General features: G+C 42.9%; 1 protein-coding gene across 3 annotated transcripts in view; it reads right to left on the bottom strand.

Annotated features, from left to right (window-relative positions):
* The window catches only part of SH3D19 (SH3 domain containing 19), a 181,978-nt gene that overhangs the window by 77,684 nt on the left and 77,596 nt on the right, over positions 1 to 26,698 (bottom strand). For 2 of the 3 annotated variants that reach the window (XM_073576257.1, XM_073576258.1), the window contains exons 2-4: positions 19,578 to 19,617; positions 14,046 to 14,086; positions 8,473 to 8,515 (exon numbers count right to left, since the gene is read on the bottom strand). In XM_073576257.1, coding sequence (XP_073432358.1) covers positions 8,473 to 8,515; positions 14,046 to 14,086; positions 19,578 to 19,617 — 124 coding nt within the window. Of the gene's footprint in view, positions 1 to 6,151; positions 6,436 to 8,472; positions 8,516 to 14,045; positions 14,087 to 19,577; positions 19,618 to 26,698 lie in introns of those variants that run through there. The other variant, XM_073576259.1, reaches the window with a different exon arrangement.

Here is a 26,698-nt window from a genome sequence, read left to right on the forward strand (position 1 = left end):
GACAGAGATGATATCTATGATTATTAAAATGTAAATTTTTAGATTACATTAAAAAAATTACAATAAAATCATGTAAAAAACAAAACCATATGACCATAGAAAGTGCATAGGTACAATGCTATACATATTACACATGTAGTACAAATGTGTTGTGATTAGAAGGGGTTTGTAAGTGCCCTATTAATTTTCCGTAGCTAATAAAGACCAAGTATTTAGTGGCATATGGATCTTATTGGACAATAAGCAGTGATTGTTACATACTATATATAACTACACTGCCCCTTTTTGTCTGATTGGCACAGTGATATATTTAACCTGGCCAAGCCCCTCTCTTAAGGCTAGTTTCACACTAGCGTTTTTGAGCGCAGCGACAGCCTGTGCACGGCCGCCGCTAAGCCCCGCCCCCTGCTGCGCCTCCGCCGGTAGCTCTGCCTACCGGCGCATGACGCTGCATGCGCCCTGCGTCCCCTATCTTTATCACTGGGGGCGCAGCCCGTGCGCAGTATGCGTTTGGCGGCGCATGTGTCCTTTTGACGGTGCGCCGACCTGCGCCGCCAAACGCATACTGCGCACGGCCTGCGCCCCAGTGATAAAGATAGGGGACGCAGGGCGCATGCAGCGTCATGCGCCGGTAGGCGGAGCTACCGGCGGAGGCGCGGCAGGGGCGGGGCTTAGCGGCGGCCGTGCGGAGGCCGTCGCTGCGCTCAAAAACGCTAGTTTGAAACTAGCCTAAGACATGCACCCAGGAAGAAGCCAGAGAGGTGAAACGCGCGTCGGGGTAACAAGGGGACAGACCAGACCACGCTGCATCAACTCCATGTTAAGCGCTGTTTTCTTTACATACAGGTAGAAACTAACATACAGACTAACTATTCCTTATGTTTATTCATTGTAAATATACTTGACTGTATGAGGTGCATTAACTGACATTACAGGTGGATTGATTCAATTGGGCAGAAGTTTATGTGACATACTAATTGTGGTCAAATGATGGATACATAGGAGTAATTGATTTATTTAGCACTTATTTACATTTATAATTAATTCCTACCCCATACATACTTGAATACATTATAAATCGCATAAAAGTACAATCAAATGGTCTGTCCTTTTCTTGAGGTATCCTTGTTTTTTTACATGGTTTTATTATAATTTTGTTAATGTAATCTATACAAAAATTTGAACTTTTATAATCATATATTTCTTCTCCGTCTGTGATATAGCTGTCACAGATTTATGAATGTCCACTATTTGCCAGCAGTCTCACACCCTCTGATCAACACGTTATCACAACACCTTTAATAATACATAATCTATTTATGAAGGAGTTTGAGTGTGAGACGAAGGAGGCTGAGTTGGAGATTGGCTTTACCAAAAAAAGAGCCCTGGATTTTTAGTGTAAAAAAAAAAAAAAATAGCACATGGGAAAGCTGATATTTGGAGTCATGTGCATCTTAGAAAATAAAAATACCATGAAAATTGCATGCCAAAAATTGTAAATATTTTTAAGCTATATTCGTTACAACATCTGACCTTGATAAAGATAAAAACATGCAGCCAGACTGCATAATATAATAAGGTGTGACCAAAGCATTTTTGAAGAAATGACGCAGAATTACTCTTGCAGTTACAATGACAGAAAGGAGTAGTTTTAGGTTTGGCACTCACCTGTATAGGGACTGTCTAGCTCTTAATTAAAGGGGCTATGTAGTAAAAATCATATCTTCAGTGTCCAGATCCATTGTTGTGTTTGTGAGAAACTGCTTTTTTTTTCAAATTTTCCAAATGAGGTGCTTGGTGCACCTTTGGCATGGCCAAGCAGTTGAGTGCACTTTGCCATCCATTTTCCATTTCTTTCTGTACCGCCTTTTCCTCGATTGACATGAGCCATGGGACGTACTTGGACGTTCCAACATGACAATGATCCAAAACACAAGGCTAAGTCAACCTGTCATTGACTACATCAGAGAAAAGTGTAGGTTCTGGAGTGGCCATCTCAGTCTCCTGACCTCAATATCATTGAGCCACTCTGGGGAGATCTCAAGTGCGCAGTTAATGATAGACAGTCCAGGAATTTACAGGAACTGGAGGCTTTTTGCAAAGAGGAATGGGCATCTTTACCATCTGAGTAAATAAAGAGCCTCATCTACAACTAGCACAAAAGATGTTAGAGGGGGCAATACATGGTATTAAGAAATGGGGTATGTGAACTTTTGATCAGGGTCATTTGGATGTTTGGGGTTGTCATTATGATTTATAAATAGAAAACACAGTAGTTGGACAATAAATGGCTTCACAGAACCACTAACCATGAATGGAGAAAAAGTTTTGGTGTTATTCACATTCTCTGAAAAAAGGCCAAGAAAGCAAAAATTCTGCCGGGGTATGTAAACTTTTAAGCACAACTGTATCTGTGTCAATTTTTATGATAGATTCAGTGATATATGAAAACTCTATATTGTATTGTTATATACTCTCGAGCTGCAGCAGGCAAAAGTAGGAGAAACAGCTAAAGAGGTGAAATCTGTCACAGCTCCTCTGTGTGTACAAGAGACTCAGACAACCCCTTTAGAAGCAGCTATGTCCTCCTCTAGAAGAGGAGCATTTTGAGAAGCAGCAATTTTCTCTTATAGTAGATGAACCTTTAAAATGAGCTTTATCCTCATCTTGCATATTAAACCTTTAGAAGCAACTGTATCTTCCTCCTTTTTCTGTACTGCACAATACATATTCAAGTCCTATTGTATGGCTGATATACAACACTATTCTGTATGAGGTCAGGTTACGTTTCCTGTAAGTGGCAGTAAGGAAAATGTTTCATCCCGATTTGTGAGTTTGCAGATTCACTGCACATTGTAATGCATTAGTGAAATATTTTATATTTGTAGAGATGGTGATGAAAAATAGGTGACGTTATTCTACCACTGTATACCGTGTACAGTGAATAGACGAAACGGCACAGCAAATTGATTGGTAAATGGAGCCTTGTGTGCAGATCTGGTCAGGATTTGGGGTGAACCATTCAGATGCTGCATTGAATCATCTATCCCCCTTACAGATGGTATCTGTTGATCCACACCAGATTTTGCAATTACTATGGTAAAAGGACCGTAAGAAATTAAAACCTGTGTTGCTGTAAGGCCATGTGCACATGCTGCGTATTGTGCTGCGGATTTTTCCGCGCAGATTTGGAAAAATCCGCAGGTAAATAGACCTGCGTTTTACCTGCGGATATGCCTGCGGTTTTTCCCTGTGGTTTGACACCTGGACAATGGAGCAGGCATAAAACCCTGTGGATTCCGCACAAAGAATTGACATGCTGCGGATTTAAAACTGCAGCAAATCCGCGCAGAAAAATCCGCAGCGTGTGCACTGCTTTTTTCATTTTCCATTGAATATAATGGTACTGTACACCGCAGCAGAAACTGCTGCGGATCCGCAGCAGAATCCGCAACGTGTGCACATGGCCTAAAACTCAAAGAAATCATCTGGTGTACTAATGACATATATCTGAGAAAAGTTTTGTAATTTCATCGACGGTCAATTTTTGCGTTTTTCTCAGAAGTGATGGATTCTCTTTAAATCTGGAAAGTGTGATCTATAAAGGTTTAGGAACAACTGAGTCTTATGTCACACATGAGTCAGCACTAGACAGATTCCAAACTCAAATTAAGTCATAGGTTTTCATTGCCAGAGAAGTCTACACAGTACGATTACATTCATTTTACTTCCAAGCTTGATGAATTGCAAAGCACAGAGAACATTACATCTCCCCATGGCAGCAACTTTCAGAGATAAAAGTAAAAATTACACACTGCCGAGAAATTTCCCTCCATCCCTGTAATTGTTGGATCACTTTATCATACAATTAACTATGAAAAAATTACTTCTTACAGATCTGTACATCATTGAAACCCACCATCTACACTGACAATCCAGCTTGTTCTATTCGTAGGCCAAAAACGTTATAATCTAGTACTAGAATACACTTTGGTTGTTATTTTTTGTATATATTCTTTCTTTTTGAATGTTCAAAAAGGTAATAACAGTAGATATAGCTATTATAACATGTGACATTAATGTTATAAAAACAAAATAACATGAATCCAGTTGTCATCTAATTACATGTGCACAGTACATTTTAAAGGGAATTTGTCACCAGCTTCTGCTATGTAAACTGAGGGCAGCATAATTTAGGGACTGAGACCCTGATTCTAGTGATGTGTCACTTGCTGTTATACATGTTATCACTTTGATAGAATTACTGTTTTCTTTGCTGCAGATGCAATACTCTGAAAGCTGAGCTCTTAATATCCCGTCCACACCACTCATTGGCAGCTTTCTGTCAATGTAAAGTGCACAAAGAAAGCTGCTGCTCAGTGGTGGGGGGCGGGGTTAGACAGAACAGAAGGACTAGAAGGCACAAGCCACCTAGTCCTGTAGTGATAATCTCCTACTGATAAAACACTTTTTTAAAGAAAACCATACCACTCAGCCTAGTAAGTGACACATTGCTAGAATCAGGCTTTCAGCTCCTACATCATGCTGCTCCAGATTACATAGCAAAACTCAGCTTAAAGAATCCCTTTAAATGGAGAATCAATTTGATATTTGCTTAAAAAGTCTTCTAAATTACATTAAGACAACAAAATGGGAAACTATCTTTTTTTCCCCCAAAGATTACAAGGATTGTCCAACGTCCAAAATATTTTACATTATAGCAGGTATGTTTCTAGAATAATAAAATATAACTCTGTTGGTCCAATGCAGGTCACATTGGTGGTCTCAGGCAGGATAGGAAATTATGATATTCTTTCATCAGTCACCTGACAGTAGAGGCCTGTGATTGGCTGCAGTGATCATGTGATAAGAAAGGGATGTCATTCAAGGCAGGATGCAAAAATATCCTGTTCCAGTCATTTGGCCACTGTAGCCAATCACAGACCTCAGCAGATAGGTGACTAAAGAACAAGACTATATTGCTTTCTGCCCTGGAGAATTGGGCTTAAAGGGGTTGAGCATTGCACCCATTTTAGAACGATTCCAACCTTGTGAAATGATATTGGGTGGAGGAAATCACCTTTAAAGGATATGCAGTTTGTTCAGTCTAGACAAAACTATCTCTGTTCTGGTCTTTCTCACGTCCCTTCTACATATTACCTTATGGTATCACTTCCTATTCTGGAAGCTTGCAAGTTTAGTGTTACCATTAGAATATATGCGCAGATTCATCAAGCCTGGCGTTGTTCACTCTTGTCTTGAGGAGTGGGCATGTTGAAGTGAGATGCGCCCGACTGATTATGAGGTAGCCCCGTACTGCCTAGTTCTGCCCATTTTGGTGGAGATGGCCGAAACTGGCATGAAAAGCACACAAAGTTTCAAGAAATCTAAAAGTGAAAGGTTTGATGAATCGGGGCCTTAGCATGGATTTGATCTCAGTTGCCATCAAAGAACAGGCGTTATTGCTATCAGTAGCTCAAGCTATCCTGCAGGCCGACAGCAACCTACCCTTCAGGCCGACAGCAACCTACCCATCAGTTACTGAAGGGAAGCACAGTTTCACTTATAAAACAATGACTAGAGTGCTATTTTAGCGCCGTCGTCTCTGCCTGCTGTCCCTCTTCCCTGGCAGAGACTCCGACTTACTGATGCGGTTCCTGTCCCTCACTTCCTGCTTCGGCTGCTGACACCTAGAGTGCGCACATATCCATGGGCATTGTGCATAGGGTACATGCGTGGCCCCTTCTTCAAGGACAGCATGCGCAGCCCTAAAGTGTCCCCAGCCAATGACTGGGAGACACTCCTTATTTAAGGCACCTCCACCTTTAGAGAGGTGCCTGTGCAACGTTGTAAGTTTGTTCCTAAACATTCTTGTCAGTTCTCAGGTCCCAGTGCTCTTATTCCTGTATACCTGCCTGTCTATCAGCCGGTTCAGCTGCACCTGTCAGTTCTCATCTCTATGTCAGCTGGTCCAGCTGCACCTGCCAGTGCTTTTGTCTTTGTCAGTCAGTCCAGTCTGCACCTGCCAGTGCTTATCTCTACGTCAGCCGGTCTAGCTGCCTCTGTCAGCGCTCGTCTCTATGTCACCAGGTCCAGCTGCAACTGCCAATGCTCAACTGTATATCAGCATCTGTGGTTCCAGTGTTCTTACAGCGTGCTTGCCTCCATCTACTGGATCTTCCTTCAGGCCGTCCCAGCTACCCTTCCCTAGGGGGTAAGCTGCCAGCTACCCAAGGTCAGTCCTGGTGTAGCACCTATTCCACCTCCTTAGTCTCTCCTCGGATCACGGTATCATATGCCGCTGTGTATCAGAGGTCGGATTGGGTGAGGGTCCTAGTCACGCCCCTCCAGACTTTCCTTTGGCTCCGGCACCCAGCCTATTACAACTATTTAATAATTAAACTGAGGCACTTCTGGTTTTCCACATGATGCTCTTCTTTTCAGCTGCAAATATAAAGTATAAGCCCCAATTACTATTCTGCTTACCTTCCCTCATGGGCCAACTAAATATATGATTTGGACGTGGCAGCTTAAATTTCATATTCTTAATTTCAAAATCAACTGTGCTAATGAAATATGAAAGAGCTCAACAGAGTCCTGAGTATTAGCAAAACTGAGCCAAGGTGAGCCTAATGGCAGCCAGGTACTCAAATAATTACCAGCACCCTGAATATTGATATAGAGTAGTTACGTGGGTGCACCATTATGTGATTGATGCTTTGACACTGCAGGTAAAGCCAACGCCAAAGAAGCCAACATTCTTACAAGAGTATCAGATCTACAGGCGGTGGGGCTGGCATGTACTCAGGCACCAAATATGTCCCTAAATCTGCCCTGTTCAGATTATTTGATTACACAAATCTGAAAAGTTGTTGCCCTGCTGAAGGAAGTACTAGCTACAATGCTCAGGTGTATGGAGGTGACAGAGTCCGTCATGTGTCTCCCCCTCCTTGGGCACTGTACACATGTATCACGTACTGCATCTTGTTGTTTACTAATGTTAATGTAAAGTCGCTGTATTGTGTATGTACTGTGTATAGACTTAGGGATAGAATAGAAGATAGCATAGGGCAATGGTGGGATTAGATTAGTGGGGCACATTAGTGATAGGGAATAAGAGTCTTAGGCCGGAGTCACACTAGCGATTAAATCGGACGAATGCAATGCGAAAGAAAAAAAAAAAAAGAAAAAGAAAAATAAATCGCATTGCAGTCGTCCCTATGTTATTCTATGTTGCTGCTCCCATCATGTGTTTTTTATCGGATCCGTTCATCGGACCGAGACAATCGCAGCATGCTGCGATTGTCACCGATTTTCGGATCGGATTCGACAATGCAAGTCTATGGATGCGATTAAAAATCGCATTGAAAACGCACCACACGTGTGACTTGCGATTAAATCGCATGACCTCTCCAGATCAACAGGAAAGAGCATCAGGCATTGACATTGGATGTCAATTTGATGCTTAGATGCGAATAAAATCGGTTCATCGACAGAAAATGGGATGATAGATGGATCCCTGGACAAGAATTCTTTGTGCGATTTCGTACCGTTAAAATGGGCCGTTAAAATGGGACCGATTTTTTATTCGTTGTGTGTGACTCCAGCCATAGAGTAGATATAGTATAGGGGTTTTCCAGACAGGGAGGAGTCACAGTAGTGCAAGACAAAGCAGAGGGATACAGCAAAGACAATCCTGGTTAGAGAGCAGAGCCTGTGCAGCCTAAAGAAAGTCTGACAGCCGTGGGGATAAGGTTGCTTCGGCAAGAAGGGGCCCCAGGCTAAGAGTCGTGCAGGCGGTCACCAGCTTAGACACAACCGTACTGAACAAGGATCCGAAGCTTATGGCAGCAGAAGGGACATTATATTTCATCTGTGGGGAGCCAGGGTGTGGGGACACTACAGGTCGTTGCCACGACTACCACCCTGGCCGCTTTAAACAGGCAATATATAGTAATTCTTCCACCACTTGGTCTAAACTAGCTAGAGACAATCAAGCAGATTTACAGTGGGTACGTTAAGTATTCAGACCCCTTTAAATATTTCACTCTGTTTCATTGCAGCCATTTGGTAAATTCAAAGAAGTTCATTTTTCTTCTCATTAATGTACACTCTGCACCAAATCTTGACTGAAAAAACAGAAATGTAGAAATTTTTGCAAATTTATTAAAAAAGAAGCCTACTGTACAGCCGAGCTGTACGCTAGTGTTGAGTGTGCTGTATTCATTAATGCTGCCCGAAACGGAACAACTTCAGGTAGGACTTTAGTAAATTTGTCCAATGAAATATCACACCACCCGTAATGGAGCAGGTTCAAGACTATGCCAAATCAATTACGGTAATTCATCTTTACCTAAACATTTTATCCCTACCCAAATATTTAGTATTCATACAGAATCAGTACGAAGAAGAGGACTCATAAAATGGTCTGGATTATATGAAATATACAGTAGTAAAAGCCGACAGCAATACCTTCTATCCCTTTGCTGTTCACTCTGCGCAGTAGTTCTAGAGGCTAAAAGAAAAATAAATGCATTATTAACACATAAACAAAGAAAGAAAATGGTAAGAGCACAAGAAAATTTCTAAGAAGTTTTTTGGACCAGGTCCACAAAATAAAAAAGCCTGATTTATTACATAAAAATGCTTGAAAGACCCTTTTATGACCAAAGAGCAACTCACTGGTGTCTTGAATTAAACTCCTACTAAAATTCTCCAGGATCTGGGACCCATGGATTTCACATGCACACCAACATATAACAAGAAGTTTTTCTTTTGAATAATCATATACACTCATTGATTCCCAATCCTTACCTTTCTGTTGTCTATGTGCCTCACTGATACCTGATCTTTACCTTTCGATAGTCTATGTGCCTATACTGCACTCTTGAACCCCACCGTTCAATGCGTTGTCTTTTCTTTGTATGAGGTGATAACATATCAAAATTATATATTTGTCTTTATTCTTGATTTTATTCTTAAATCATAAAAATACAATAAACATATTTAAAAGAGAAAGACCCTTTATAGGAATTTCTATTGTAAAAGCACTTTTTTATTCATATGTAAACATACTGATCCCATAGTTGCTACACCATAGATAAGATCAAATAGTGTCTTACACAAAAATATTAAAAAATAGATTTTTATTGAAAAATATCAAAACATTGATATTTTTCAATAAAAATCTATTTTTTTAAGATTTTTGTGTATGACAGTATTTGATCTTATCTATGGTGTGGCAACTATGGGATCAGTATGTTTACCTATTATGTGTAGTGTTACCCATCCTACATTTTAGGAAATGGGTTTGGGTCGTATGTTTATTTTTTATTCATATGTTAAGTATTTTGAAAGGTTCCCCCCCCCTCCACTACAGGATTAGAAAGACACCCGTTGGGAGAAAAGAAAGCGCATGTCAGTGAACCTTGATGGAATCCGCTCCAAACAAGGCACTGTCCAATCAAACTAAGCAAAATTCCCATCAGGGAAAAAACTCCCAAAATATTTTTAAAAAAAAAGCTTTAATAAACAAAAAACTCATCCAAAAAATTGACACAGGGTGCTTCCTAAAGTGGTTTCCATTAGCAAAATCCTTGTTTTGGCCACAACAAAAAAAAAAGTTCAGCGTGCACATACCCTTACATAATCAATAAAAAAAGGATAAAGCAGATAAAAGAAAATTAGCAATTATCTGCACAAGTTGAGATGCAATGGAAGGAAGATAAAGATCTGTGGTTGTAGTGTTATTTGTCCTTCACAACAAAGACTAGCCAAGTAAGCAGCTATCAGTTTGATCCATGCTCAGCACTACTGTATTTTGAGTGACACAAAGGGAATGGGGAAACTGAAATAACGCACCCTGGATTTAGCTATAGAAAATGTTACGCTATCAAAAACCCACCTGAGATAAAAGCTTTGTGTTAGCTAATGATGGTTTATGCGAAGGAAGAACACAATGTATGTAGAGGGTTTGTGAACTGGTTTAATTCTGCCAAAAATTAGATGAGGGTTGGCATCAAACTGGAAAAGCTAGGCTTCTACTGGGAGCCATGCCATTGCTCCTACCATAGATAGCCCCAAAATGGTGCAATTTGACAACATAGGTCCTGAACAAGCAGGATGCACAATGCACTGAAACACGGCTCATCCATAAATTCAAGTCAGTTGTGGTTCTAAAGGTACTGTCACACTTAGCGATGCACCAGCGATCCCGACCAGTGATATGACGCGGTCAGGATCGCTGGTGCATCGCTAAGTGGTCGCTAGTGAGCTGCCACACAGGCAGATCTCACCAGCGACATCGCAAGGGTCAGGGGTCGCTACTTACCTGTGATATGAAAGAGTTAATGGTTTGCTTTTATATCCCTTTAAATGCCATTAAGACTTCAATTGCCTTTTGCCTTATTATTGCTAGAATTATTCTTATGTAGACTAGTAGTCTCTGTCTTCAAGGAAACTATACTTGTTATCATATTTGTTCTCAACAACGTGTTCTGGGTATATTGTAAACAAGGTACGACCCTGAGGTGATGGTGGGGGCCAAATGAGCTCCATAGAGTCACATATTGTTGTGAATGGTATAAAAACATGTCTAAGGCCGGTTTCACATTAGCGCTTTTTAAGCGCACGCACGGCCGGGGGTAGCTCCGCCCCCGAGCCGGCTCTCTGCCCGGCGTGCCCGCCCCTTGCTTGTAGCGCCGCCTACTAGCGGACAGCGGCGCCTGCGATCGGCGCACCCTATCTTTAGCATAGGGTGCGCAGATCGTGCGCAGGCCGTGCGCTAGTTGCGCTTTGACCTGCGCTGCGCACTTTTGACGGTGCGCCGTGCGCGCCAAAATCAAACTTTTCGGATTTTGGCGCGCACGGCGCACCGTCAAAAGTGCGCAGCGCAGGTCAAAGCGCAACTAGCGCACGGCCTGCGCACGATCTGCGCACCCTATGCTAAAGATAGGGTGCGCCGATCGCAGGCGCCGCTGTCCGCTAGTAGGCGGCGCTACAAACAAGGGGCGGGCACGCCGGGCAGAGAGCCGGCTCGGGGGCGGAGCTACCCCCGGCCGTGCGTGCGCTTAAAAAGCGCTAATGTGAAACCGGCCTTATATTTCATTACGTCAGATAAAGTGATTTGACCATGACCAGTGTGTGTGTCACTTTGTCTCCAAGCGCTTGTGAACAGAAGGGCGAGAAACCTCACAATTCGGACTCACTGGTGATATGGACAGCTGACGCTTGGTCAGAACAAAAGCAGCTACGACACCTGTCACACTAGGCGATCCTGACGTCCTCCCGCCCGGCTCCACGCTCGTCGCTCGTCTCTCCACAGGAAGCTGACGACGAGAAACGGTCCAGGACGTTCTTGCGCGATCAGCGATAACCAGCGGGGGAGCGGGTCGTAGGTAAGTATCAGACATAGCGATATCGCTAGTAATATCGCTATAACGTCACAAGTTATAGCGATATTGCTAGCGATATCGCTTAGTGTGACAGGCCCTTAAGACGGAGATTAGAAATCTGTCCCACTGTGAAAAGCATCCACAAGAAGCTACCAGTTACACGAGGCCTTCAAAAGCTTTTTTTTTTCTTCTTAATTTTCTCCTGTTTTTATGGCAATAATAATATAATATCCTCATTGGCATAGTGTAGCTTACATTTTATCCAGTTGGCCAATGCGGAGAAAAGTATTGGGAGAACCTACACATTACAGTTATTGGACCTTTCATACTAAATCCACAGACATTAATATGGAGTTTCCTCTTTGCAGCTAAAATGGCTTCCAATCTTCTGAGAAGGCTTTCTACAGGTTTATGAAGTGTTTCTTAAGGAATGTTTGCGTATTCATACAGAAGAGAACTTGTGGAGTCGGACAATGTTTGCCGAGAGGGCCTTGCACATGATCTCTCTTCTAGTTCATCCCAAAAATGATTTATGTGGTTGAGGACAAAGCTCTATGCGGTTCAGTCAAGTTTTTCCACATCAAACTCACCCAACCATGTCCTTATGGACCCTGCTTTGTGCCCCAGGCCACAGTCATGATGAACCATGCTAAAACAGAAAGGGGCCTTCCCTAAACCATACCAACAAAGTTGGCAGTATACTATTTGTCCAAAATGTCCAAGTATGCTGAAGCATTAAGATGTTACTTCATTGGAACTAGGGACCCTAGGTTGACTCTGGGGGAGGGGGGGGGGGGGGGAAACAACCCATAAGCATGTAACGTTCTCCTGTCATTTGCCAGACACCAAATAGAGAAGCTACTCCCACTCTGGAGAACCACAAATGTCTGCTGTAGGGTCCGGTGGTTGAGTGCTTTACACCGGCCATTTGGGGTTTGGCATTGTGCTTGCTGATGTAAGACTTTTTTTTTGCAGCTGCAAGGCCATGAAAAGCTATGTCATTATGCTCCTGTCGCATAGTGATTGTGTTGAATTAATGCCAGCTGAGGTTTGTAACTCTGCTGCGATTGAGTAAATTGAATATTAGCGACAATTCTGTGCTACGCTCCTTAGCCATCGAAAACCGCTCTTTAATTTCACATGGTCTCCGCTCTGTGGCAGAGTAGCTGTGTGCCACTTTTCAATAATACCACTCACAGCTGATTGATTGTGGAATATTTAGGATGGAAGAAATTTCATGAACTGACTTGTTACAACAGAGACATCCTATTACAGGACCACCTTGAACTCAGCGAGTTCTTTAGAAAGATCCATTATTTCTCAGACATTAGTAGAGGCAGATTGCCTTGTGCGGGGCTGGACTGTATATACCTGTGGCAATGGGACTGAATTCAAACCCGAATTCAAAGATTTGCGTGTCCCTGTAATTGTTTCCATCCATTGTTTATGTGAATGAGTTAATAGTAACAGATGAATATCAGTGTAGCTTGTGGTTCAGTGAAGTAAAGGTGGTAATGCCAGCCATGGATCTTAGCGAGAAAAGAAACGTAATGTGCCCAATTGCATTCTGCTTCTTCTTCTCCGCCGATGACAGAGATCAGTGTTAGGTCAGTAATGAGAGGACCCTGATTTTACAGTGACACAGTTTTCACTATGATTGGGCAGAGCACTTAGGTAAGGAAATGATCTTGACTCATATGGCTTGAGAGCCGGTCTAGTCACGTGAACTCAATGCAAGACCCCAATATTATTGTCACGATCCATTTTTGGATCTGTGGCAGATCTGGATTTTCACATTAAAACTTTTTTCCTTTCAGGCCATCAAGGGTTAATATCAGTTTTTCTCCCCGGTGGCCGCTGGTGTAATTACATTGCTGGTGAGCTTGCTGATGCAGGTGGTGACTACTCACACCTTCCTTTAAAAGGCCACCTGATGCATCAGCTGCCCATTGGTTATACAGGTCCTTTTGGATACCAACTGTGCTGAAGACAGGAGGTTGCTGGTGCAGTGGTGCTTCAGCTGAATGCTGTTATTTGGTGCTTTACTCTGCTGTGTGGTGCATTGCAGCAGAGAAAGCCAAGTGTGGTTTTTGTTACCCTGTTCCTTTTGCTGCCTGTCTATCCTTACCTTGTGTTGTATTAGTGCAGTGGTGGGACCAGTGTCTTCACTTGCCAATTCCCTACTTAGGAATAGGTGCAGGGCAAGTGAGGGCTAAGGTATTCTGCTCGGCAACAGGTTGAAAGAACCTGTATAGGGACGCTAGTAAGAGCAGGGCATATCCTCAGGAGAGTGCAGGAGGTGTCCATTTCCCCATTCCCTATCGCAGGGCCCACCATTGTAATTGTGTCCCCGGTGTTCCCTTGTTTGTTTTACCGTTTAGTGAACGCCCGATTGTTGGGTTGTGTCACACAGGGCCAGTCACTTCGTGACAGTTATATACGGTACATAACATATACTGTGTAACATCTACATTAAAATATATGTTCTTCAGCTAAAAAATAAAAAGCTTAAGCAGCTCTTGTAGAAATCTTTTATACTGGAAAAAGATTACCATCACCGCCTTCACTTGGATTGGTAAAATCCATTAACTAAATACAGACATTACAAGACTTAACTCAAAGTTCGTATACAGCAGGAAATAAAGAACTTACTTCTCTTAATAACGGCTCTTATGGATGACAGAGGTCCTTGTCTGGAAAAAAGGAAAAGAACGGGTTACTTCAAATGAGAACAAAAAAAAAAAAAAAAACACATCTTGCAAACTCCACAATAGCTGACTCTGCCTGCACGCCTCCCATCATAAAAAGAAAGCGAGTGCAGTTCCAATACATAAAGCCAATTTACTTTGTTTATTTCAGTGCTGTAAAATAATCCAATGATCCCGCCCTCTATAATAGAAACCAGAAACATGAGAGAGCAAACGCTCCGTAGGAAGTACAGCAAACTGTTCGGATTATTCTACCAGAAAATCAGAAACCACGGCAAGCACTGAGATACCAGAACATGTATACACAGCATATGTCTTTCATGCGAGCCTCAGTACCTCTACTATGGCGGAGTACCAAGAGGAGTATTTATCCGTTCATCTGCCAGTGAAGTCTCCAGATAACTGTTCCCAGGAGAGCCAGACAAGATTAAAAACATACACGCACTTACAAAACACACCACAGTGCAAAGCTCGAGATCAGAAAGAATCCTTTTAGATCTGGGTCTATGAAAGCTGTAGAAAAACTGACACACAACCCCTAAATGGACTACTGCCAAATTTCAAGAGCACTGAATGACAAATCTGATTGCTTGTCTGGATTTTTGTCATTCGGGGCTTTAAATTCTGAGTGACAATACTTCTGGAAACTAATAAACGCCACCTACCTTTCCCAGGAACGCCGACAGCGATATATGACGACCGATCGGGGTGGGTGGTGGGGGTAGGTCGGTAGGCATCACACACAACAGGATGGTAAAGGGGTGAGGACTGGTCACCTCCTGCTCAAACCTGAGCCTGACCCTGCACTCCCCTAAAGCCCTAAGTGGGTCCCTCCCCCAACCGCTGTCAGGAACCTCATCCCTCACTGTCACCTCACACTGTTCTGGCTAGTGCACTGGCCGGCAAGGGTGCTAGCAACCACCACTGCAGATAGTACAACACAGGGGACAGTGACAATCACGAGTTTGACAGGGTAAAAACTCAACTTAGCGTTATAACGTCCTCTGCTGCAAAGCACCGCACAGCAGAATAAAGGCACCGGGATCACAAACTCACGAAGCCAGTGAGCTCCTTACTCTATAGATTCGACCGACTGCATCAGTGTGTCCTCCTCCCAGAAAGAGCAACAGGGGCAGATTTGGTGTATGTCTCTCCCTGAGGCAGTCTATCCAACTGGATAGCAAGGGCCATGGTGGCTTCCAATGACGCAGGAGTAGCCTACTGCACCAGAGTATCCTGTAGCATAGGTGACAGACCCTGCCAAAAATTACTCCCAGTAGGGTCGTTCCACTGCATGTCAGCGGCCCGTCTCCTAAACTCTGAGCAGTACTCCTCAGCCAGCCGGCCCCCCTGCTTGATTTTACGGAGTCTAGACTCAGCCAGTGAGAAGTCATCAGGTTCCCCATACACAAGCGCCAATGCCGCAAAAAATTCGTCCACCGGTCGGCAGGGAGAAGGCCCAGGATTAGGGATCACCCTTGAGGAGAGAGACTATAATCCCCACACGCTGTTCCTTACTCCCAGAAGAATGAGGGTGGAGCCCGAAATATACCTTACAGGCCTCCTGAAAAAACAAAAATATCTCTCTCCCTCCAGAGAACCTGTCAGGGAGAGATATCTTGGGCTCCGGTTGAGCCTGTGGGTCGGTGATAATGTCACGATATATGACGACCCAACGGGGGTAGGTTGGTCGGCGGAGGGAACGACACACACAACGGGATGGTAAAGTGGTGAGGAAGGCCCAATCAATAGGGAAATGAGGACTGGTCACCTCCTGCTCAAAATGCCCTAAATAGGTCCTTCCCCCCACCGTCATCAGGAACATCGTTCCTCGCTGTCACCTCAAAATGCAGATAGCAGAACACAGGGGACAATGACAAACACGAGACTGAAGGGGTAAAAACACAACTTAACTTTATAACTTCCTCTGCTGCAAAGCACCACACAGCAGAATAAAGGCGCAAGTATCACAAACTCACGAAACCAGCTGATACACCACAACAGCCAGTGAGCTCCTTACTCCAGGCTTGGTCACTGTAGATTGCTCTATCACCGACAGTCAGCTGATGCATCAGGTGACTAAAGGATGATGGGAGTGGTCACCACCCACATCAGCTGCCCTAGCAACGCTGCAGTTGCAGCAAGGGAAAATGACTAACCCCTGCTGGCCTGAAAGCAAAAAAGCTACATTTAAAACATAGTGGAACCAGAACTGCCACAAATCCAAAAATGGATCGTGACACTAGGGTTTTCCAAGATTTACAATATTCATGGTCTATATCCTTAAAGAAGCACTCCCAACCATTTTTTTTCTAATCTTGTCCAACAATGTAATGCTGTGTAGGTGCGTTAATACGCTTCCCAATTACTGTCTTCCTCATTTGTTTCCTAGGTCAAGACATAAATTACATTTACGGTAGTTGGATCACACTGGGGTTTCTGTGTGAACCAGAAGAGACAGTTTTATAATGCAAGTCTGTGGAGTCCCATCCTGAGGCTGCATAAACTTATACCGAGCAAGTAGCATAGCCACACACAACCATCCATGCAAAGAGGCAGGTTCACATTATCCAGTCCACAACTGGACCGACACTAGATAATGGGGAAAAGGCAATTTGCAAGTATATCAACACACCTACACTACATTACATAAATAAAAAGGATCAGGAAAACATTTTTTGGGAGTGTTCCTTTAAGACAGGACAATAATATCAGACTGTTGGAGGTGCTATTCTTACCCCCTCCACTAATGAGCAGTTTGAAATGGGTGCTGTTGCAGCGCTGTACTATTCTATTCTACCATATTCTATTCTACTATTATATTCTATAATAATTATCGTCAATGAAACAACACAGAATATCCAGGTGATGGTGTGCAGGTAAAGACGATAGAAGAGGCTGCAACACTTGCCAAGTGCCATGCTACCTTCAATCTGCTGAACCTTAAAAAAATAAATAACTCAGACCACCACACATTAGACATTCTGAACCTGGAAAAGCCAATTACCACATATTAGACATTCGAAAGCCAATTTAAAACAAATAAAAAATATACATGGGATATTGCCATCTTAAAAATGTGGAAAACAAGATTCATTAGGTCCACATTCTAACAGAACATTTGCTGCTGAACAATTGTTTGCATGAAAAGTTGATTGCAACTAAGATTCAGTGCAAACAAAAAAACTATAATTCTCTTGTTTGCCATTAATGAGCACATATTGTATGCCGACATAAAAAAAACAATGAGCCTTCGCTCTTGAAAACGAAGAGTCGCTGGCTAGAATAGATGTGTCCGACAACATATTTCCACGTAATAAACACTTTAAAGGGGGTATCCGGGACTTTATGGAAAAACAACAATGTACCTAAGCACTAACAGGCTGGTAATTGCAGCTTACCTGCCTGTTGTGTACGGCGCAGTTCTACCCCGGCACAGAATGGTCATAGACCGCTCCTGCCAGCGATTCAGCGGCCTCTGCTGACACGACGGGGCATGACTTAAGACGTCATTCTGATTGACAGCCGGCTCTCCCAGTTAGGCAGCGAGGACCCGGCTGTCAATCAGAATGATGTCGGAAGTCCCACACCGTCAACAGAGCAGAATAGAAAAGAAGCCTCCGCTCTATAGACATGACGTCGGCAGAGGCTTCTGAATCCCAGGCAGGAGCGGTCTGTGACCACTCTGTGCCAAGGAAGAACGGCGCCGGACAGTGGACACAACAGGCAGGTAAGCTGCAATTATCAGCCTGTTAGTGCTTTTTTATTAAAGTCTCAGATACACCCTTTAAAGTATATTTAACTAAATAAAAAAAAAAATATAAAAAAAATATATCTTAAATTTCATTAATCAGGGCACGATAATGTGGTAGAAAGAGGATGAAGCTAGAACAGAATTCATGCCTTTTCCACATGTGTTCTCCATTATAGTTTGCTACAGTCAGCATATGCAGATCTTTTGTGAACCATGGGATAACACACCCAGGTCTCAGAGCCTGAAGTATGATATCACCTCAGTGTTATAGGGGTGAACAAAACTATGTAATCACCAGGACCACAACCAATCCAGACACTGGAGAAGTGTTATGAATGGGTCACCGAGGAGGAAAGCGCAAAAGGCTATGCCACCAGAACACCAGAGAGGTTGGTCACTCAGCGGATTGCAGACCCCTGATCTTAACAACACAACTAGCAGTAGCCATGGAGCGTTCCTACGATGCCCTAGACGCTTCGTCACAGCTGGAGGACTAACTAAGCCTAAAGACTGAAAGGTGAAATCTAAACTGCCCCGGAGCAGATCCCCAAAGGAATAGACAGCCCCCAAACATATATTGTCGGTGAGACAAGATTAAGCACATACACAGACAGAAAACAGACTGAGCAAATGATGGGGCCCACACTGACTAGACAGGACAGCACAGACAAAAGGCACTGTCTGCAATCACGCAAAAACCCTAAAAATTCCAACACGACTGAAGCACAAAAATACTGAGGTTAGCACAACCTCGCCCCCACTATATCAGCACTCAGGTGTGAACTGGCGACTAGCAACAGGCTAATAAAGCAGGGGACTGAGCAAACAAACACAAGATACAAAAATACAGGGCGGGAGCCAGCTGACTCCTGACAGCAAGGCAAAATCAGACGCAAAGGATTTAGCAAATGACACTTAGCTGGAAAATGCAGGATCAGGCAGGAGACAGATATCCTCACTATGCACAGGCAGGAGTATCACCGGCAGCCACTGAGAGAAGATTGCTCGCTTATGTACTCCCAATCACTACCCCCACTTCTCCAATCATCCTCTGCAGCTGTTGGATTAACATCATGTTGACCAGCTCCACTACCAGCAGTATCCACCAGAGGGAGCCCTGCCTCAAAAGTCAGATTGAGAGTTCACAACAGAGAAGATACACAAGCCATATTGTTAGAACAGACGATGTCCTCTTTATATGATAATATAGTGTAAAAATATGCAAGAACTAAAAGAGAAAATTCAGCAACACAGACTACAAGATGAAGTGTGCGCTGCCATTTCCCACCAGTGCAGCATTTAACAAATCTATCAACAATACGCACAAAAAGTGAGGTAGGAGTAGAAAAGGGTCAGAAATCCTTGACAAATGAGATAACACTCTGAAACCCCATTAATTTTCCCCAACATATGGGCTTTGCAGGGTCTTACTAAATACGGCTTTTGGCCCAGACGCCATATTTTTTTTTCAGTGTATTTCCTCCAGAACATTAAGGTAAACGAATTGATAAATATGCCCTAGCTTACCATCATTTCAGTGATTAACATAAGGCCCTGTGCATGTACGTGGGCTACGTTCAGAGTGATTGCCGGGAAAGCTCCCAATATTCCTGACATGGAAATGTAACTTGTGGAGCAGAAGTGCTGTCATTTCCAGGGAAGTAAGATGGTTTCTGTCTTTAGAAACCACCAATATACAGTACTATACAATGCAGCACTTACCCAGGAAACCTGTGTTCTGGCTTATTCCTTTCTGGACGCTCTGAAACAAACATAAAAATGGAGAAATTTATTGCAATTATAAGAAATCTACAATATATCATAAACAGGTGAAAAAATATAAAGACAAACCTGGGACATGATTTGAAGGGGTATTCCCACCTCTAAGATCCTATTCCAATAGTATCCATGGTTATAACCACTAAGAACTATTTGTCACTATGTGAGTGGCCGCAGCTATGGATATTTAAGCTACTGCAATACCCTGCACATCGGGTAAGAGACGTAGCTAATTAGAAGAATTATACTACATTTCTAATCGGAGGTACCGTATTTGCTAATATTATTACTACACCTGCTATATATTGGGGATAGTATCTTCAAGATGGGATTACCCCTTTAATAAAATTATCTTTAGGAGCAATTCTGGATTTGGCCTACAAATATATTCCAAAGAGTTCACTTCACATGGTGCACATCTCCTAACATATGCTGAATGTATAGCAGAGCCGGACTGGGACTGAAATTCAGCCCTGGCATTTGAAAGCATACAGGTCACTGCTGCTCCCCATCCCCACTTCCACATATAGGAGTCTCCATTACATATATGACTCAGACTGATATTAAGGCAAATCAAAATGTACTGTAATTTAAATGTAATTCCAAAATGTGTGGTTCACATTCTTCCTCATTATTAGGTTATACTGGGGCACACAACATGCTGCATGGCATACCCAAGTTACTGTACGGGGTAAGGAGCAGGACTATTATAGTAACTTGGGGATGTGGAGGGCTCTTAATTTTTGCCAGATCTATCTATCTAATATATATATATATATATATATATATATATAAACAACGACAAAGCAAAGTCCAGCAATAACGTGAGCAATCCAGGATGCTGTTAAAAAATTTTTTCTTTTTATTCATAAATCCATTAAAATGCAATGGTCCAAGCAGTTCAAAACAGCATTAACGCAGGAAAGTAGTGCAGATAGGACTACGCGTTTCAGCGGTAGAACCCGCCTTCTTCACGGTCCAGAATATATATATATATATATATATATATATATATATATATATATATATATACACATATATACACACACATACACACACAAACATACATACATACATACTCACACACGCACAATACATACATACATACATACAGTACACACCTCTGGAATGTAATCAAGAGGATGATGGATAGTCACAAGTCATCAAACAAAGAAGAACTGCTTACATTTTTGAGCCAAAAGCAGTGTGAAAGACTGGTGGAAAGCATGCCAAGACACATGAAAGCTGTGATCAAAAATCATGGTTATTCCACAAAATATTGATGTCTGAACTCTTCCGGAGTTAAAAACATTTAATGTATTGTTGTTTCTAAAGGATAATGAACTGGTTTTCTTTGCATTATTTGAGGTCTGAAAGCACTGATTTTTTTTTTTTTTTACAGGAAAAAAAAAAAAAAAGTCATGTCAGAAGTTTATAGACTAATAGAACAATTTATAGGTATAATTTTGAGTAAAACAAAGAGAAAAATCATACAAACTGAACATTTGAAAGTGGTCTTAATTTTTGCCAGAGCTGTATATATCTATCTCTCTCTCCATCTATCTCTATATCTATCGATCGAGAGAGAGAGAGAGAGAGAGAGAGAGAGAGAGAGAGAGAGAGAGAGAGAGAGAAACTCCATTTGAGTGCTCTGCAGAATTCATCTGCTACACACTGAAGCAGACGGGCCCATTGATTAGAATGGAGTCTGTTACAGGTTTTAGAAGAAAACACAAACACTTTTTCTTCCCTTCTAAAAACTGGCACAGAATCCGGACGGACCCCATAATTAATGGGACCCCTTTACTTCCGTTTGCATTGGTTATGCAGTGGAACATTTTTGCACATCAATTCCAATTGTCAGTTCCTCTAAACAGAACAAAGAGACTATGCAAATGGTACAGCGAATATAGCCTTCTTCAAGTATCATCACCGTACTGTTACTGAACAGGATAAAGTGGTAGATGTGAGGTCACCGCTGCAGCCAAATCACCGAGACCAGAGCGGCCCAAGAACCTGCTGTTTGAGATTTTAGGCTTATAAGAGTATTTGGGGTCCACTTCCCTTGAAACCATGTTTGACCTCTGTGGGTGTAAGGTAGTCAGTATGTAGCTGTAGGGTGAAATAATTAAAATGAATCTGTCAGCACAAGAAGAGTGTTCAAAACACGCACAGGGGCTCAGTGCACCCATGATGCAGCCAAGCATGGGTTTGTATCAAGCTTTACCTTCCACTTCCTTGATTGACAGCACTGGCTTTACAGGAGTCAGAGAAACATGGAGACTGATAGAAAACAAGTTGGTAGGAATGAGTAAAGAACTGCATGGCCACTGTAAGGGTGCACCGAGCAGCTGTGCTTGGTATGAACAGTCATTTTGTGCTGACAAACTCCCTTTAAAGAGAATCTGTCACAAGATGTTTTCTAACCCCTATTAGAGCAGCAGAATGTAAAGACAGACACCCTGAATCCAGTGATGTATCGCTTACTGGACTGCTTGCTGAAGTTTGATAAAATCATTCTTTTGTCTCTCGCGGATCTAGAAGTTCTCTTGAATGCAGAGCTCTGTATAACCCCGCCCACACCAATGATTGGCAGCTTTTGTGTACTCTGTGCACAGGCAAAAAAAATGTCAGTGTTGGAGGCGGGGTTATTCAGAGCTCATGAATATGGAGGACTACATGCCAGCAGGTTTACTAGTCCTCTAAAGATAATCTACTGCTGATGAAAACAATGATTTAATCAAAACTTCAACAAGCAGCCAAGAGACACATGGCTCGAATAAGAGACTCTGCCATATACGGTCACAGGCTGTGTTTACACGCTGCGTTTTTACAGCGTTCTATTATGCACATTTTGAGCTGCATTTCACCGTACCAGCAAAGTCCATGAGATTTCAGAAGTCTCGTGCACATAGCATTTTTTTCCGGACAGTTTTTTGAAAGAACAATGTTTTTGCAAAAAGCAGCAGGTAGTGCAACAAACTCAGGTATCAGGTTTGCTGTGTTTTTGGTGCCCAAAAGCTGATGAACTTAAATCAGATAAACTTCATCAGCATGCACAAATATAGAGACAAATATACCCTGACAAAAACATAGTAAAAAACAAAAACTGAGCAAAACCTGTATTTTTAAGAGTAACATGTATGAAGGAGCTCAGCATTCTCGTCTCTGCCACAGCGGATAATAGTACCTGACCATTGATGACAATACCAGTGTCCTGGTGATACGGTTATTAGTGCTGCTAGCCGATGTGGTCCACTGCTGGACTGGCCCATCCATCACAGTATAAAATTGGCCAGGCCGGCCCTGATGTACACAAGTGAATTACATATACGTCACCTCTTCATCATACTTGCAGTGCAATAGTTATTCAGTTGTGATCCTGAGCTGCATTAACGACAGTGCGAGCTTCAGAGCTGAAATACGTCAGTATTCACAGCTGGGTCAACATTTGCACAGAGCTTCTTCCAAACGTTTGCATTGTAGAAGAACGCTCAATTTGATTTTAGGGAAAGACAATCATCACGCTGTATTATGGAAACCCAGCTAAGCTCATCGATTGCAGTGCTGCACTATAATTATACACAGGCTGTTTTTAATAACATTTTACAGAACAGATTTTAAAAAGGGCTTTCAAGGCATTTGAAATGATCTATGCTAAGGGTAGGTCACCATTATCACATCACTGACGGTCTGACGCTTGATACCCCCATCAGATGTTTTCCAGAACAGTTTGTACAAATATGGAATTTCAATATGAAAAAGCAGTAATGTTGTATGCTGACACAGCACATAAGAAACTCCATCATTCTTGGCAAATGAACCACATTTAAGTTCATGAAAACTTGTGCAATTATATTTTGTAGTTATCTATACTACATTACCCTCCCTGAAGTATAAATGAACATTGCAAAGTGAGGAAAGGATGGAATTAATGAAACCTTCTAATATTGGATACCGTTTAAAATGAACCTGCTTTGTTGAACACGGTGTCTGCTTCTAACTGGAATCTGTCACCCCATTTTTGGCCTATGAGCTGCGGTCACCGCCATCAGGGGCTTATCTACAGCATTCTGTAATGTTGTAGATAAGCCCCCGATGTAACCTGAAAGATAAGAAAAACGAGTTAGATTATACTCACCCAGGGGCGGTCCGATAGGTGTCGAGGTCCGGCGCCTCCCATCTTCTAGCAATGACGTCCTCCTTGTTTCGTGTCACGGCTCCTGCGCAGGCGTACTTTATCTTCCCTGTTGAGGGCAGAGCAGAGTACTGCAGTGCGCAGGCGCCGGGAAAGGTCAGAGAGGTCCGGCGCCTGCGCACTGCAGTACTTACTGAGTTACCATATACCCCCATGATATACAGTACATGGGGGGGCCCTTAAGATAGCGATCAGGACTAGTGAGCAAGCTGGTTTCCACGCGGCTCTTAGATACCCGCTGTTTACATTGGAAACCAGCGTCGCTGATCACTGGTCTCTCGCTTCCACACGCAGCGATGCGCGCTGGCCAGCGGGAGACCAACAAACAAAAAACGGCCCAGGATGATGGCGTGCGATCAGCGATACCCAGCAGGGGGGCCGGTCGCTGATCCATGTCACACACCGCGATCTCGCTGGCGAGATCGCTGTGGCGTCACAAAATCAGCAATCTCGCTGGTGATCTCACAGTGCCTCAATCCTTTAACTTTACATGTCCTCTGTAAAGAGGTGGTCAGCTGAGCGGGACACCTACAACAGTAACCGTAAATTCCACTTTTTAGCATAGTAATTTATCAAATTTTTTTAATAAAAAAATTGAGTTTTATCATACCTGGATCATCAACAGACTCAAAAGCAAGGCACAAACCTCACATCTTACATGGGATTGGCCTGCGTGTACGACATATTTGCCAAGAGTGAATGGGTTAGTAAAATCATTATTGTTTGATTTTGTTATAGCAAAGTTTCCATGATGAATTATTAAGCAGAAGCCGGCCATGCTGACTATTTTCAGCTCTTTAGCCCACTAGAGAGCTGTTTAGTTGGCACGAGACCCAAACATCACACCATTGAATGGATTAATGAAAACAAAAGTGGCAGTCTAGAACAAAAAGGCAGCTGAACGGATCTGCGGGGATGTTGCTGAAAAGCTACAGTGGCATTAGAGCTCAGAGGCCACTTGTTGTCTTTGACGATGGCAGCCAACCCGTACATAACCTGGTCTTCCAACAGCGTGTTGCCTGGTAGAGATACCTCCACTGAGAATCAGTGCAATGCTGGACACAGGCCAACATCACAGTTTCTGAATAGCAATGAGTACTGTGAAAGTGCTTTGCCATTTACAGGAACAGGTGAGATTAGGGATATCCACAAACTGCACCAAAAAAAAAAAAAAATCATCATTTGTATCATTTTCAATAATTCTCTTTAGATTTAATCTGCAAGGTCTGAATGAAAGCCAATGTGTGTAGCCTACTTCACTTGGAAAATATGAGGTTATTAAAAAAGAAAAACTGAAATATCACATGGTCATAAGTATTCAAACCCTTTGTTCAGACACTCATATTTATGTCACATGCTGTCCATTTCCTTGTGATCCTCCTTGAGATGGTTCTACTCCTTCATTGGAGTCCAGATGTGTTTAATTAAACAGAGAACTCTGTTCTCGACCCTCTCCAATCCGGTTTCCGCTCTTTACACTCCACTGAAACTGCCCTCACTAAAGTCTCTAACGATCTGCTAACAGCTAAATCAAATGGTCATTACTCCATGCTAATTCTCTTGGATCTCTCTGCAGCATTCGACACTGTGGATCATCAGCTCCTCCTCACTATGCTCCATTCCATTGGCCTCAAGGACACCGTTCTCTCCTGGTTCTCCTCCTATCTCTCCGACCGCTCCTTTACTGTTTCTTTTGCCGGTTCCTCCTCCTCTCACCTTCCCCTTACTGTTGGGGTTCCTCAAGGATCGGTTCTAGGCCCCCTCCTCTTCTCCTTGTACACTGCCCCTATTGGTCAAACAATCAGTAGATTTGGTTTCCAGTACCATCTCTATGCTGATGACACCCAATTATACGCTTCTTCTCCTGACATCACGCCAGCCTTTCTAGAAAACACTGGCGATTGTCTAAACGCTGTGTCTAATATCATGTCCTCACTATATCTGAAACTGAACCTGTCAAAGACTGAACTCCTTGTGTTTCCTCCCGCTACTAATGTACCTACACCCGACATTGCCATTTCCGTGTGTGGTTCCACTATTACTCCCCAGCAACATGCCCGCTGTCTTGGGGTCATACTTGATTCCGAGCTTTCCTTTGCCCCCCACATTCGATCACTGGCTCGCTCTTGTCATCTGCACCTCAAAAACATTTCTAGAATTCGACCTTTTCTTACTTTTGACTCTGCAAAAACTCTTACTGTTTCTCTTATTCATTCTCGTCTCGACTATTGTAACTCTCTTCTAATCGGTCTCCCTCTTACCAAACTCTCCCCTCTCCAATCTGTCTTGAATGCTGCAGCCAGGATCATATTCCTCACCAATCGTTACACCGATGCCTCTACCTTGTGCCAGTCATTACACTGGCTACCCATCCACTCCAGAATTCAGTATAAACTTATTACCCTCACCCACAAAGCCCTCCATGGCTCAGCACCACCCTACATCTCCTCCCTTGTTTCAGTATACCACCCTACCCGCGCCCTCCGTTCTGCTGATGACCTGAGGTTAGTATCCTCAATAGTCAGAACCTCCCACTCCCGTCTCCAAGACTTTACACGTGCCGCGCCAATTCTTTGGAATGCACTTCCCAGGTCAATACGATTAGTCCCCAATCCCCACAATTTTAAGCGTGTCCTGAAAACGCATTTATTCAGACTGGCCTATCGCCTCAACACATTAACCTAATCTATCCCTGTGTGGCAGAGCCAAAAGTTTTACCATAACCAGGTTCCCAGCATCATGTTCCCACATGCTTTATGCATCCATTAGCCCTCTGTGTCTGTACTGTTACACACTTAACATTATGGCTGGTCCATACAATCAGGGCAACTGTTACCACCCACCTTTCGTGTCTACCTCTTTCCTC

This window comes from Dendrobates tinctorius, unplaced genomic scaffold, assembly GCF_039654945.1.
Source record: "Dendrobates tinctorius isolate UK_male_01 unplaced genomic scaffold, ASM3965494v1 ptg000008l, whole genome shotgun sequence".
Classification (NCBI taxonomy): Eukaryota; Metazoa; Chordata; class Amphibia; order Anura; family Dendrobatidae; genus Dendrobates; species Dendrobates tinctorius.